Source organism: Triticum aestivum, chromosome 2B, assembly GCF_018294505.1.
Source record: "Triticum aestivum cultivar Chinese Spring chromosome 2B, IWGSC CS RefSeq v2.1, whole genome shotgun sequence".
In the NCBI taxonomy this organism is placed as follows: domain Eukaryota; kingdom Viridiplantae; phylum Streptophyta; class Magnoliopsida; order Poales; family Poaceae; genus Triticum; species Triticum aestivum.
The window spans coordinates 72,767,357-72,778,437 of record NC_057798.1 but is presented as its reverse complement, the minus strand read 5'-3'; the positions used below and the strand labels follow the sequence as shown (position 1 = coordinate 72,778,437).

General features: G+C 43.5%; 1 protein-coding gene across 2 annotated transcripts; it reads right to left on the bottom strand.

Annotated features, from left to right (window-relative positions):
• Positions 1 to 1,023: 1,023 nt before the first annotated feature.
• Positions 1,024 to 4,383, bottom strand: LOC123043548 (protein WVD2-like 7). 2 transcript variants are annotated; one of them, XM_044466040.1, is made up of 7 exons: positions 4,162 to 4,383; positions 3,500 to 4,057; positions 3,013 to 3,411; positions 2,864 to 2,922; positions 2,542 to 2,638; positions 2,214 to 2,327; positions 1,024 to 1,368 (listed from the first exon to the last, which is right to left on the bottom strand). In XM_044466040.1, the coding sequence occupies exons 1-7, from the start codon at positions 4,249 to 4,251 to the stop codon at positions 1,234 to 1,236; spliced, it is 1,452 nt and encodes a 483-aa protein (XP_044321975.1). In that variant the 5' UTR covers positions 4,252 to 4,383; the 3' UTR covers positions 1,024 to 1,233. The 2 variants fall into 2 exon arrangements, with proteins under 2 accessions (XP_044321975.1, XP_044321977.1); XM_044466042.1 differs by having other exon boundaries at positions 2,218 to 2,327.
• Between the last annotated feature and the right edge of the window lie 6,698 nt (positions 4,384 to 11,081).

The following is an 11,081-nucleotide window of genomic DNA, read 5'->3' as shown; positions in this document are numbered from 1 at the left end:
CCTTCGATCCTACTTCCCCTGCTGCCGCCGAAGGACGCCTCCGGTCTAAGGCGGTGAGGCTGACGGCGGTGGCGGGTCCTCGGATTTCTCCGGCGACATCAACTGCCGCTGTGGCCGCGAGGGCGGCACGACGTCTGGTTTGGGGAACTCGGTGCGGCTCAGCTACTCATGTCTGCGTGGTGCGGGTGGTGGCGCCTTCTGCCTGCCGAGATCTACGACCTACTGTTGGGGGGCGGTGGATGGCGTGGTCTTTGGGTTCTTTTTGCTCTAAGATGGTGTTCTGCCGGTTGTCGGCCCTCATGGATCTAGTCATTGACGAGTTCCATAATGCTCTATTGGAGATCTTCATTGGGTGTTTGACGCCTATAGATTTCTGGATCGGATGGGATCCAGTCGTGTGCGCCTCGATTTCAGCCCGAGTGGCTTCAGGAGGGTGTGACGCGAAACATCGTTGTATGTTGACTGTATGGGACACGTCGGTATTTCGATTTCCTTGGTGAAGAAGTGATAGAGAACGTCATGGTGGCTGATGTCTAAGGCCTTGTAATGGCGGATCGAGTCTTCGTGGCAATGAGGACTTTGCTTGGTGTTTCGTGACTCATGGCAGCGGCATCAGTAGCACAGTCAGAGTATAGAGTCTTAGCTTTCAGGGTGAAAGCCCAAGGTCTGGCCTTAATTAGTTGTCCCTGGCAGTGACCTTGCTGAAGGCATTGTTTTGAGAGCGTGGATCTTCTCCAGGGTGAAAACCTAATATGTAGGATCGGGGTGATGACGGTGCTTCTGCATTGTTTCCTTTTTGAAGTCGTCGCTTTTGGAGAATTGGAACTTCAAGGTTCGAGTGTTGTCTAGGTGGTGGTTCGTGCTGCAGCTTCAATGAATTGATCACTGTAGCAGGATCTTTTAGCTGCATGCATCCGTAATGTCTTTACAACATTGCGTTGTTGCAGAGGCCGGGTGTAATTGGTATCTCCGTGATATTAATATATTCCCTTTGTTGAAACATTGCCAGTAGACACCACGGAATAATACTTCTCAACGCATGTGCTTTATTTTCCAAGCAAGAAAATGCTAGTCATGATTACAAAAAGGAATCTGACTATACATTAGAAGGATATAGGATAACAATAATAATAGTATAACTACGATAGAAGCCATAGGTGGTTACACAAACATAATCAAATTAAATTAATAAGCTACTATCTACTGACAGGCCGGCCTACAAGCATATTATTACTACCGCCTTATAAGTGGGAAGCAACATATTTGTTTGTCCTTCGAGGCTCCTCTGCTCATTCCGTGTGGGTCACTGGCATCATCATTCAGTCTATGATCGCTGTTCGGCGGATTTTGGTGGGTCTCTCGTGCCCCCTGCATTAAGACCCTTGTCAGAAACACAGATCACAACTTTGATCAAAGAACAGGCTATTCACAACTTCGATTACTGGTGCTGAACCAACCAGTACTTAGGTAGTTTCAACTTCCATAAACTAGATATAAATCATTATTTATTGATCCATTGGATCTCATTTGTTTAAGGCTAGAGATTTAAACTCAATGAATTGAAACACTGTCACAATTTCAAAATGATCCAGAAATGTTTCAGGCATACCAGTGTAGTTCATGGCCCATGTTCATCCATAGTTACCAGCAAGAACCAGGGTAAAGGAACATGGTCATTAGCCATGCGTGGCTAAAAGTATGGATCAAAAGGGAGTAGTGCTAGTCAGCTAGTAGTAACATGGTCACATTCTTAGCCACCCACTACCCATGACAAAGTTCCTCAACCTGGGTTCCTACCAACTATTCTCGAAACTTAACTACAAACCAGTTGGTTGCCACGGACTACCATTACAAAAAGACATGAAAATACTTTTCTCTCTTTCCTTTGGACACGTGGACATATTCTTAACCCCCCACCACAGAGTTCATCAAACTAACACACACGTTAAAAAGAACAAATCAAATTAATTGACATTTGTTATTTTTCCTTTGAATTTGGAGACATTCTTAGCCACCCGTGACAAAGTTCCTCAACCTGAATGTCTAGCAACTATGCTCCAAACTGAGCTGCTAACCAATTGCTTGTCACAAACTACCATTAAGAACACAGTATTTTAAAAAGGTTTATTTTAAATAAGAAATCAAACAACAATTCATAAAATAGCATCACGGAACCGATGGTTAATGCTTTTTGAATTTGACACAATTTATACCTGCCTTGAATCCTTTGATTCTTTACTTCTCCAATAAAAATTTGGCAGTGACCTGGCCTTGAAACGAACGCTTTGATGCATTTCTTTCAATCCAGCTTCATCGTTCGCTTTTCCCTGCATAACAATTGCTCATAAGGTTTGATATAATGTACTATAATCCTTTTTGTTTTGGTCTTCTTTTGGAAACAAATACTGATTAGAGAGTAAAGTTCTTACAAGATAATCATAGAAATTGTCTTATTGTGATGCTCCTTGAAAGAAATTTAATTCAAATGAGGATAACTCGAAATAACATGTGCCACTGTCTCATTCAGGCTTTATTGCTTACCATATTTTCTTTATCTATATTTGTTTCCAGATGCATCGGTGGCGCAGTTGAACCAAAAAACTTTTCTTTGACCCTTGTCACACTGACATATGGAGACCTGGATATGATGCAAGAGGACAGTCAGATGGTGGCTTTTATGTTTAATCGCATTTACCATATTTCAGAAAGAAATAAGACAGACATCAGAACATCAGAGCAAAAAGCAATATGCTTTGAATTTTCATTTCTGGAATATTCAGTTCCATCTAAGTAAGGTTAAACTGTTTTGCTATGATCAGATATCAATCAACTGCTATGCTGACTTTTGGCATCTGAGTGATACCTTTGTTCATGCTGCTGAGTTGTTATGGAAGCTGTTTCTGGAATGTCTTTGCAGAACCCCTGAAATAGAGCAAACCAACTTATTTGTGTTTTGTGAGACTGGAAACTCCATAACGTTGAATTCACACAATGCATCAGGAAATTACAAACCTTGCTTGTCCGCCTCTGTTTGTTCACCTTAGGATGAATATCTTTCACCAGCCTACTTGCAGACTCTAGCTGACTAATCCTTGAAGCAATCCTGGAGCCAAGATTTCTTGATCTGGAGGCAGGATCGCCTATTTCACATCTCCTGAAGTTCAGTGTACCCAGTATCGACCCTTTCTGAGCAACTGAAGTCTCTTCTTGCTTGTTACTGTCAGTAGCAGGAAATGGTGAGCTGTTTTCCTTTGCAGGACGAAGCATGGACCGCCTTTTGGCTGATGAAGACGGCACTTTCTTTCCTGATGGGGGAGAACTGAATTCTGCAGGCTTCTGAAATAGCGACGACATTGGATGCCTCTTCTTCTCCACAGAATCTGCCACACCCTGGTTGACAATCGAACTCTCCTGCAAATAATTCACATGATTTTAAGTACTCCTACTTGTATAACATTGACCTGCGCACTATGAACAAAATTCTCGTTTGAGAGGTCACCTGCAACGGTTGCTTCTCAACGGCATCAACAGCAGCCAGGGCACATTCAGTATCCAACTGCAGCCCCTTTCTCGCTTCAGCAACCTGCACACCACGCTGCTCGTCCGTGCTATCCAAGCGGCAAGATGGAGCAGCGCCGTCCGCAACGGCCTCCAGCTCCTGAGGCGCTTCCACCGGCGGCGCAGCGGCATCGGCGACGGCGCCGCAATCATCCGGAGCACCCGAATCTACGCCGCCGGTCTCCTCCCCCGCGGGCTCGTCCGTCATGCACGAGGAGCCCGCCGACCAGGCCTCGCCGTACGCACCGTCCGCATCAGCATCGCGCCCCTCGTCGCCCTCCTCGTCCTCGACATCGGCGCTCTTCCGCTTCCTGGCGTAGTGCTCCTCGAAGAAGGCCTTCTTCTGCGCGACGGATCCGGGGCGGGACTGCCCCGCGGCCTCCTCGAGGTAGCGGTTGTGCTCGAACGCCGACCACCGGCCCCACTCGAGCGGCTCGGCGAGGAACCGGCCGAAGGAGACCGACTCCCCCAGCGCCGACATCATCTCCGCCTTCCAGTCCTGGGAACCAATCGAGCCAAATCAGAAACGCGAAATCAGGCACCGGAACACGGCCCAGATGCGACGCGGCCGAAGGAAAGGAATGCGCTGGTGCTATTGCTTACCCGGTCGTCGCTGCGGAGGGCGTCGCGCTCCGGCGACGCGGTCCGCTCCGGCGGGGGCGGGGAGGGGGGCTGGTCCGGCTCGGCGCCCATGGGGGTCGGTCGGATCTGGGCGGCGGGTTCGGCGTGGGGGGCTGCGCTGGAGTGGGGCTGACAGGAGTGTAATTGCCGCTGCCGCTTCTGGTGGTGGTGCGCGGATGTTGGCCGGCTCAGATTTGAATCGGGTGGGGCGGCGGTGGTGGTGGTGGGGCAGCCCAAGTGTACGTTGGGGGGAGCTGGGGCACAGTGTGCCTGCGGAAATGACCGTTGCGCCGAGCTTGGCGTTATCAAAGAGATGTGGATCAATGTGGTTCTTTAGTAGGAATGGATTATTGTTTTGTTTTAGAAAAACATCATGCCGACTTTATCCACATTATTTGGATAGAAGACACATTATTGAGCAAATACTTTTTTAGCGGTACAATTGCGCCAATACTATTACAATTAATCTCGTTCATCAAATCATGTCATTGAACTACTTAGATTGCTTGAATGATGAGGGCTCAGGATATTTAGTGCACATTTAGCCTGTAAGTAATAACATACCCAATATGCCTCTAATTAATACAAAATTAATGTCCTGGCTAATATTACTTTCGTCCCAAAAATGCTTGTCTTAGATTTGTCTAGACATGAATGTGTTTACCACTAAAACGTGCCTAGATACATCAAGACAAACTTTTTAGGACGAAGGAAGTACTATTATTGTGCAACTAATAAAATGCATAATATCAGCGTGCATTGCATGTAAGTGATTACTAGCAACAAATTCCACGGTTTACAAGCTAAGATACGCACGATTTGATTGGCTTCCCTAGGACAGTGTCCGGACTTGATGGTAGCAAAATCACGACATGCAAAGGAGCTATAACCATCGTTCTTGAATCATCGCTGGCGAAGCTAGATGACTTCACTAAGGAGCAAAGGGCAAAACATGAATCACTGAGTGGCTAAAAGATTATTTTCTTCTTAATTTCATTGCTCATAATGAAAGTTCATTCACAAGTCTTCCCAAAGCTGGGGGACGGCGATCCCTGCTGACATAGCTATAGCTCCGCAATATTCGTCGTGTCAACGACATCCATGCAATCTGAGTAAACCAAATATTTTGTTCTGCCCCACCTGCTCTGCATAGATAGGACTGCTCCACAAAGCAATTGCCACAACCATAGCTCCAGAATCAACATGAGGTGCCACAGTTGCTACAAGATATAAACTTACCATGATCACCATGAACACCTATTTTCTCAAGGGTGTCGAAAGTTGCTTCAATGTTAAGTTTTGCAAAGTACAGTAACAACTTCTCCCAACCACCTATGTGAATACCCATGACTTTCTTCTTTGCTCTAGCATAATTAAGACCGAGTTCATGGATTGCCTGTTTCGACTTCGCCGGAGCTTGAACCACTTCACCTCAGTCTTCCTGTGATCACTCCCAACACCTGTACTAGGAAGCCACTTCGAGCAGCTCCTCCCATTCAATTGCCGTCGGAATCGAGGCCAAGGCTAGCCTCATATGCAATAACAGTTGAAGTAGAGGACAATCTTGTCGGTCAACCCGAATAGCTTCAGAGATTTTTGCTCTCAAGCCTAGGTGCCCCCAGATTTCTCTAACTAGGTCACAAGAGCATAGTGTGATCGATGCTTTCACATTGAACAGAGCAAATCGGACATTGGCCACTCGAAATAACGCGCATGTTCACCAAGGATCCGTTCCATGGGAGAGCTCCCTTCATCACTCTCCAAGCATTTTTCTTATATTTGAAGAAGATAAGCAGTCGGATTTTCTTTCACAAAATTTCTCTAGAAGAGCAATGAAAATAAGAAGTTCGTTCCTGTTTACGTCCATGCTGAAAATTCTATTCACGATGATAGGCTGATTTAACCGAAGAGGGATCGGATTTTGTATGGCCACAAGATATAAAATCCTCCATCATTCCTACTACCAATGCTATGTTGATGATATGTAGGGCATCAACCGACCATAAGATGTCAGACACAAGTTGTTCATCCCAAATGTTGGTCTCTTCATTGATCAACTCACTCACCTTGGTTATTACAATTAGTCATCAACCTATGTGCCGACATGGGCTAGAAATTAAAAAGGAACATAGTACTCCCTCTGTTTTTATTTACTTTGCATATTAGAGTTGACTGAAGTCAAACTTCTGTAAAGTTTGACCAAGTTTATAGAAAAGAATATAAATATTTACCATAACAAATCTAAATGATGCGAAAGTACATTCAATAATGAATATAATATTATTGATTTGTTATTGTACATGTTAAAATTTTTATCTATAAACTTCGTCAAAGTTTACAAAGCTTGACTTTGACCAAAGCTAATATGCGGAGTAAATAAAAATGGAGGGAGTATTTGTTACTAGATATGATATTATAGGAATGGATAATAGAACATGATGATCATCATAGTTGAGTGTTTTTTTATAGCTAAGAAGTTGAACGATCAAGGTGAGCATAAAAACAAAAGTAATATTTAGCCTCATTGAAACCTGCTTTCCTTCTATCCAGAGATAGCAAACTCACACAAAGCCATAATGCTTTAACAAACATTGCACTTTCCAACGATAAAATTGGAAGGAAATATAGAAGTTAGAAGGTCCCGAAGTAAGTAATAACAATTTAAGAAGTAAATGCAAATAGTTTACTTAATTGTGATTGGGAAATGATAACATCACATCCATTAAATCATAGCCAAGCGCAATATGGTGATGCATTTTAGTATTCATTCCTTTTTATTCATACATACCAGATCCTAAAATTCACACACTAAAGACACACATGAAAGCAAATTTTTGAAATTGCATGCTACGTTTCCCAACAAGAAGTTGAAGACAAAGAGGAACATCAAGTGCTCAGAAAGCTGAAGCCAAAGATACCTAATCATGATGATAACCATCCCATTGCTGAGAACATGAAAGACAGAAAAGATGCAGGTCTGATACTGTGGAGACAGTCTGATCCCTATGTAGTAAGGAGAAGGACCGTAGTTGACTATCGTTTCTGATGGGGAACGTAGTAATTTCAAAAAACATTCCTACGCACACACAAGATCATGGTGATGCATAGCAACGAGAGGGAAGAGTGTTGTCCACGTACCCTCGTAGACCGAAAGCGGAAGCGTTAGAACAACGCAATTGATGTAGTCGTACGTCTTCACGGCCCGACCGATCAAGCACCGAAACTACGGCACCTCCGAGTTCTAGCACACGTTCAGCTCGATGACGTCCCTCGAACTACGATCCAGCCGAGTGTCGAGGGAGAGTTCCGTCAGCACGACGGCGTGGTGATGATCTTGATGTTCTACCGTTGCAGGGCTTCGCCTAAGCACCGCTACAATATTATCGAGGTGGACTATGGTGGAGGGGGGCACCACACACGGCTAAGAGATCCAAGGGATCAATTGTTGTTCTGCCTAGAGGTGCCCCCTGCCCTCGTATATAAAGGAGCAAAGGGGGAGGGGGCGGCCAGCCTAGGAGGGGGCGCGCCATGGGAAGTCCTACTCCCACCGGGAGTAGGATTCCCCCCCCCCTTCCAAGTAGTAGGAGTAGGAGTCAAGGAAAGGGGAGAGAGAAGAGAAGGAAGGAGGGGGCGCAGCCCCTCCCCCTAGTCCAATTCGGACTAGGCCTTGGGGGGGGGGGGGTGCCCAACCTCTCCTCTCTCTTTCCCCTAAATCCCAATAAGGCCCATATACTCCCCAGCAAATTCCGTAACTCTCCGGTACTCCGAAAAATACCCGAATCACTCGGAACCTTTCCGAAGTCCGAATATAGTCGTCCAATATATCGATCTTTACGTCTCGACCATTTCGAGACTCCTCATCATGTCCCCGATCTCATCGGGGACTCCGAACTCCTTCGGTACATCAAAACACATAAACTCATAATATAACTATCATCGAAACCTTAAGCGTGCGGACCCTACAGGTTCGAAAACTATGTAGACATGACCGAGACACGTTTCTGGTCAATAACCAATAGCGGAACCTGGATGCTCATATTGGCTCCTACATATTCTACGAAGATCTTTATCGGTCAAACCGCATAACAACATACGTTGTTCCCTTTGTCATCGGTATGTTACTTGCCCGAGATTTGATCGTCGGTATCCAATACCTAGTTCAATCTCATTACCGGCAAGTCTCTTTACTCGTTCTATAAAACATCATCCCGTAACTAACTCATTAGCTACATTGCTTGCAAGGCTTATAGTGATGTGCGTTACCGAGAGGGCCTAGAGATACCTCTCCGACAATCGGAGTGACAAATTCTAATCTCGAAATACGCCAACCCAACATGCACCTTTGGAGACACCTGTAGAGCTCCTTTATAATCACTCAGTTACGTTGTGACGTTTGGTAGCACACAAAGTGTTTCTCCGGTAAACGGGAGTTGCATAATCTCATAGTCATAGGAACATGTACAAGTCATGAAGAAAGCAATAGCAACATACTAAACGATCAAGTGCTAAGCTAACGAAATGGGTCAAGTCAATCACATCATTCTCCTAATGATGTGATCCCGTTAATTAAATGAGAACTCATGTCTATGGTTAGGAAACTTAACCATCTTTGATTAACGAGCTAGTCAAGTAGAGGCATACTAGTGACACTATGTTTGTCTATGTATTCACACATGTATTATGTTTTCGGTTAATACAATTCTAGCATGAATAATAAACATTTATCATGGAATAAGTAAATAAATAATAACTTTATTATTGCCTCTAGGGCATATTTCCTTCAGTCTCCCACTTGCACTAGAGTCAATAATCTAGTTCACATCACCATGTGATTTAACACCAATATTCACATCTGTATGTGATTAATACCCATAGCTCACATCGTCATGTGATCAACACCCAAAGGGTTTACTAGCCAATAATCTAGTTCACATCGCTATGTGATTAACACCCAAAGAGTACTAAGGTATGATCATGTTTTGCTCATGAGAGAAGTTCAGTCAACGAGTCTGTCACATTCAGGGCCGTATGTATTTTGCAAATATTCTATGTCTACAATGCTCTGCACGGAGCTACTCTAGTTAATTGCTCCCTACTTTCAATATGTATCCAGATTAAGACTTAGATTCATCTGGATCAGTGCCAAAACTTGTATCGACGTAACCCTTTACGATGAACCTTTTGTCACCTCCATAATCGGGAAACATATCCTTATTCCACTAAGGATAATTTTGACCAATGTCCAGTGATCTACTTCTAGATCACTATTGTACTCCCTTGCCAAACCAGGGCAGAGTATACAATAGGTCTAGTCCATAACATGGCATACTTTTATAGAACCTATGACTGATGCATAGGGAATGACTTTCATTCTCTTTCTATTTTCTGCCGTGGTCGGGATTTGAGTCTTACACAATTTCATACCTTTGCAACACAGGCAAGAACTCTTTCTTTGACTGTTCCATTTTGAACTACTTCAAAATCTTATCAAGGTATGTATTCATTGAAAAATCTTATCAAGCGTCTTGATCTATCTCTATAGATCTTGATGCTCAATGTGTAAGTAGCTTTACCGAGGTCTTTCTTTGAAAAACTTCTTTTCAAATACTCCTTTATGCTTTCCAGAAAAAAAAATTACATTATTTCTGATCAACAATATGTCACTCACACATACTTATCAGAAAGGCTGTAGTGCTCCCACTCACTTTATTGTAAATACAGGCTTCTCCAAAAGTCTATATAAAATCATATGCTTTGATGAACTCACAAAGCGTATATTCCAACTCCGAGATGCTTGCACCAGTCCATAGATGGATCGCTGGAGCTTGCATATTTTGTTAGCACTTTTAGGATTGACAAAACTTTCTGGTTGCATCATATACAAATTTTCTTTAATAAATCCATTAAGGAATGTAGTTTTGACATCCATTTGCCAGATTTCATAAAATGTGGCAATTGCTAACATGATTCGGACAGACTTAAGCATCGCTACAGTTGAGAAAATCTCATTGTAGTCAACACTTTGAACTTTGTCAAAAACCTTTTTGTGACAAGTCGAGCTTTGTAGATAGTAACACTACTATCAACGTCCGTCTTCCTCTTGAAGATCCATTTATATAACATGGCTTGCTGATCATCGAGCAAGTCAACCAAAGTCCATACTTTGTTCTCATACATGGATCCTATCTCAGATTTTATGGTCTCAAGCCATTTCGTGGAATCTAGGCTCATCATCGCTTCCTCATAGTTCGTAGGTTCATCATGGTCTAGTAACATGACTTCCAAAACTGGATTACCATACCACTCTTGTGTAGATCTTATTCTGGAAGACCTACGAGGTTTGGTAGCAACTTGATCTGAAGTTTCATGATCATCATCATTAACTTCCTCACTAATTGGTGTAGGAATCACTAGAACTGATTTCTGTGATGAACTACTTTCCAATAAGGGAGAAGGTACAATTACCTCATCAAGTTCTACTTTCCTCCCACTCACTTCTTTCGAGATAAACTTCTTCTCTAGAAAGGATCCATTCTTAGCAACGAATCTTGCTTTCGGATCTGTGATAGAAGGTGTACCCAACAGTTTCCTTTGGGTATCCTATGAAGACGCACTTCTCCGATTTGGGTTCGAGCTTATCAGGTTGAAATTTTTCACATAAGCATCGTAGCCCCAAACTTTTATGAAACGACAACTTTGGTTTCTTGCCAAACCACAGTTCATAAGGCGTCGTCTCAACAGATTTTGATGGTGCCCTATTTAAAGTGAATGCAACTGTCTCTAATGCATAACCCCAAAACGATAGTGGTAAATCGGTAAGAGACATCATAGATTGCACTATATCCAATAAAGTACGGTTATGACATTCGGACACACCATTAAGCTATGGTGTTCCAGGTGGC

What these genes read in the sequence shown, in the direction of transcription:
- LOC123043548 (XM_044466040.1), bottom strand. Translation starts at nt 4,251, where the DNA reads ATGGGCGCCGAGCCGGACCAGCCCCCCTCCCCGCCCCCGCCGGAGCGG. An exon ending in ACTCAGCAGCATGAACAAAG is followed by an intron (nt 2,639 to 2,863) that starts GTATCACTCAGA and finishes CATCATATCCAG; the next exon opens with GTCTCCATATGTCAGTGTGA. An exon ending in ATATAGATAAAGAAAATATG is followed by an intron (nt 2,328 to 2,541) that starts GTAAGCAATAAA and finishes ATTGTTATGCAG; the next exon opens with GGAAAAGCGAACGATGAAGC.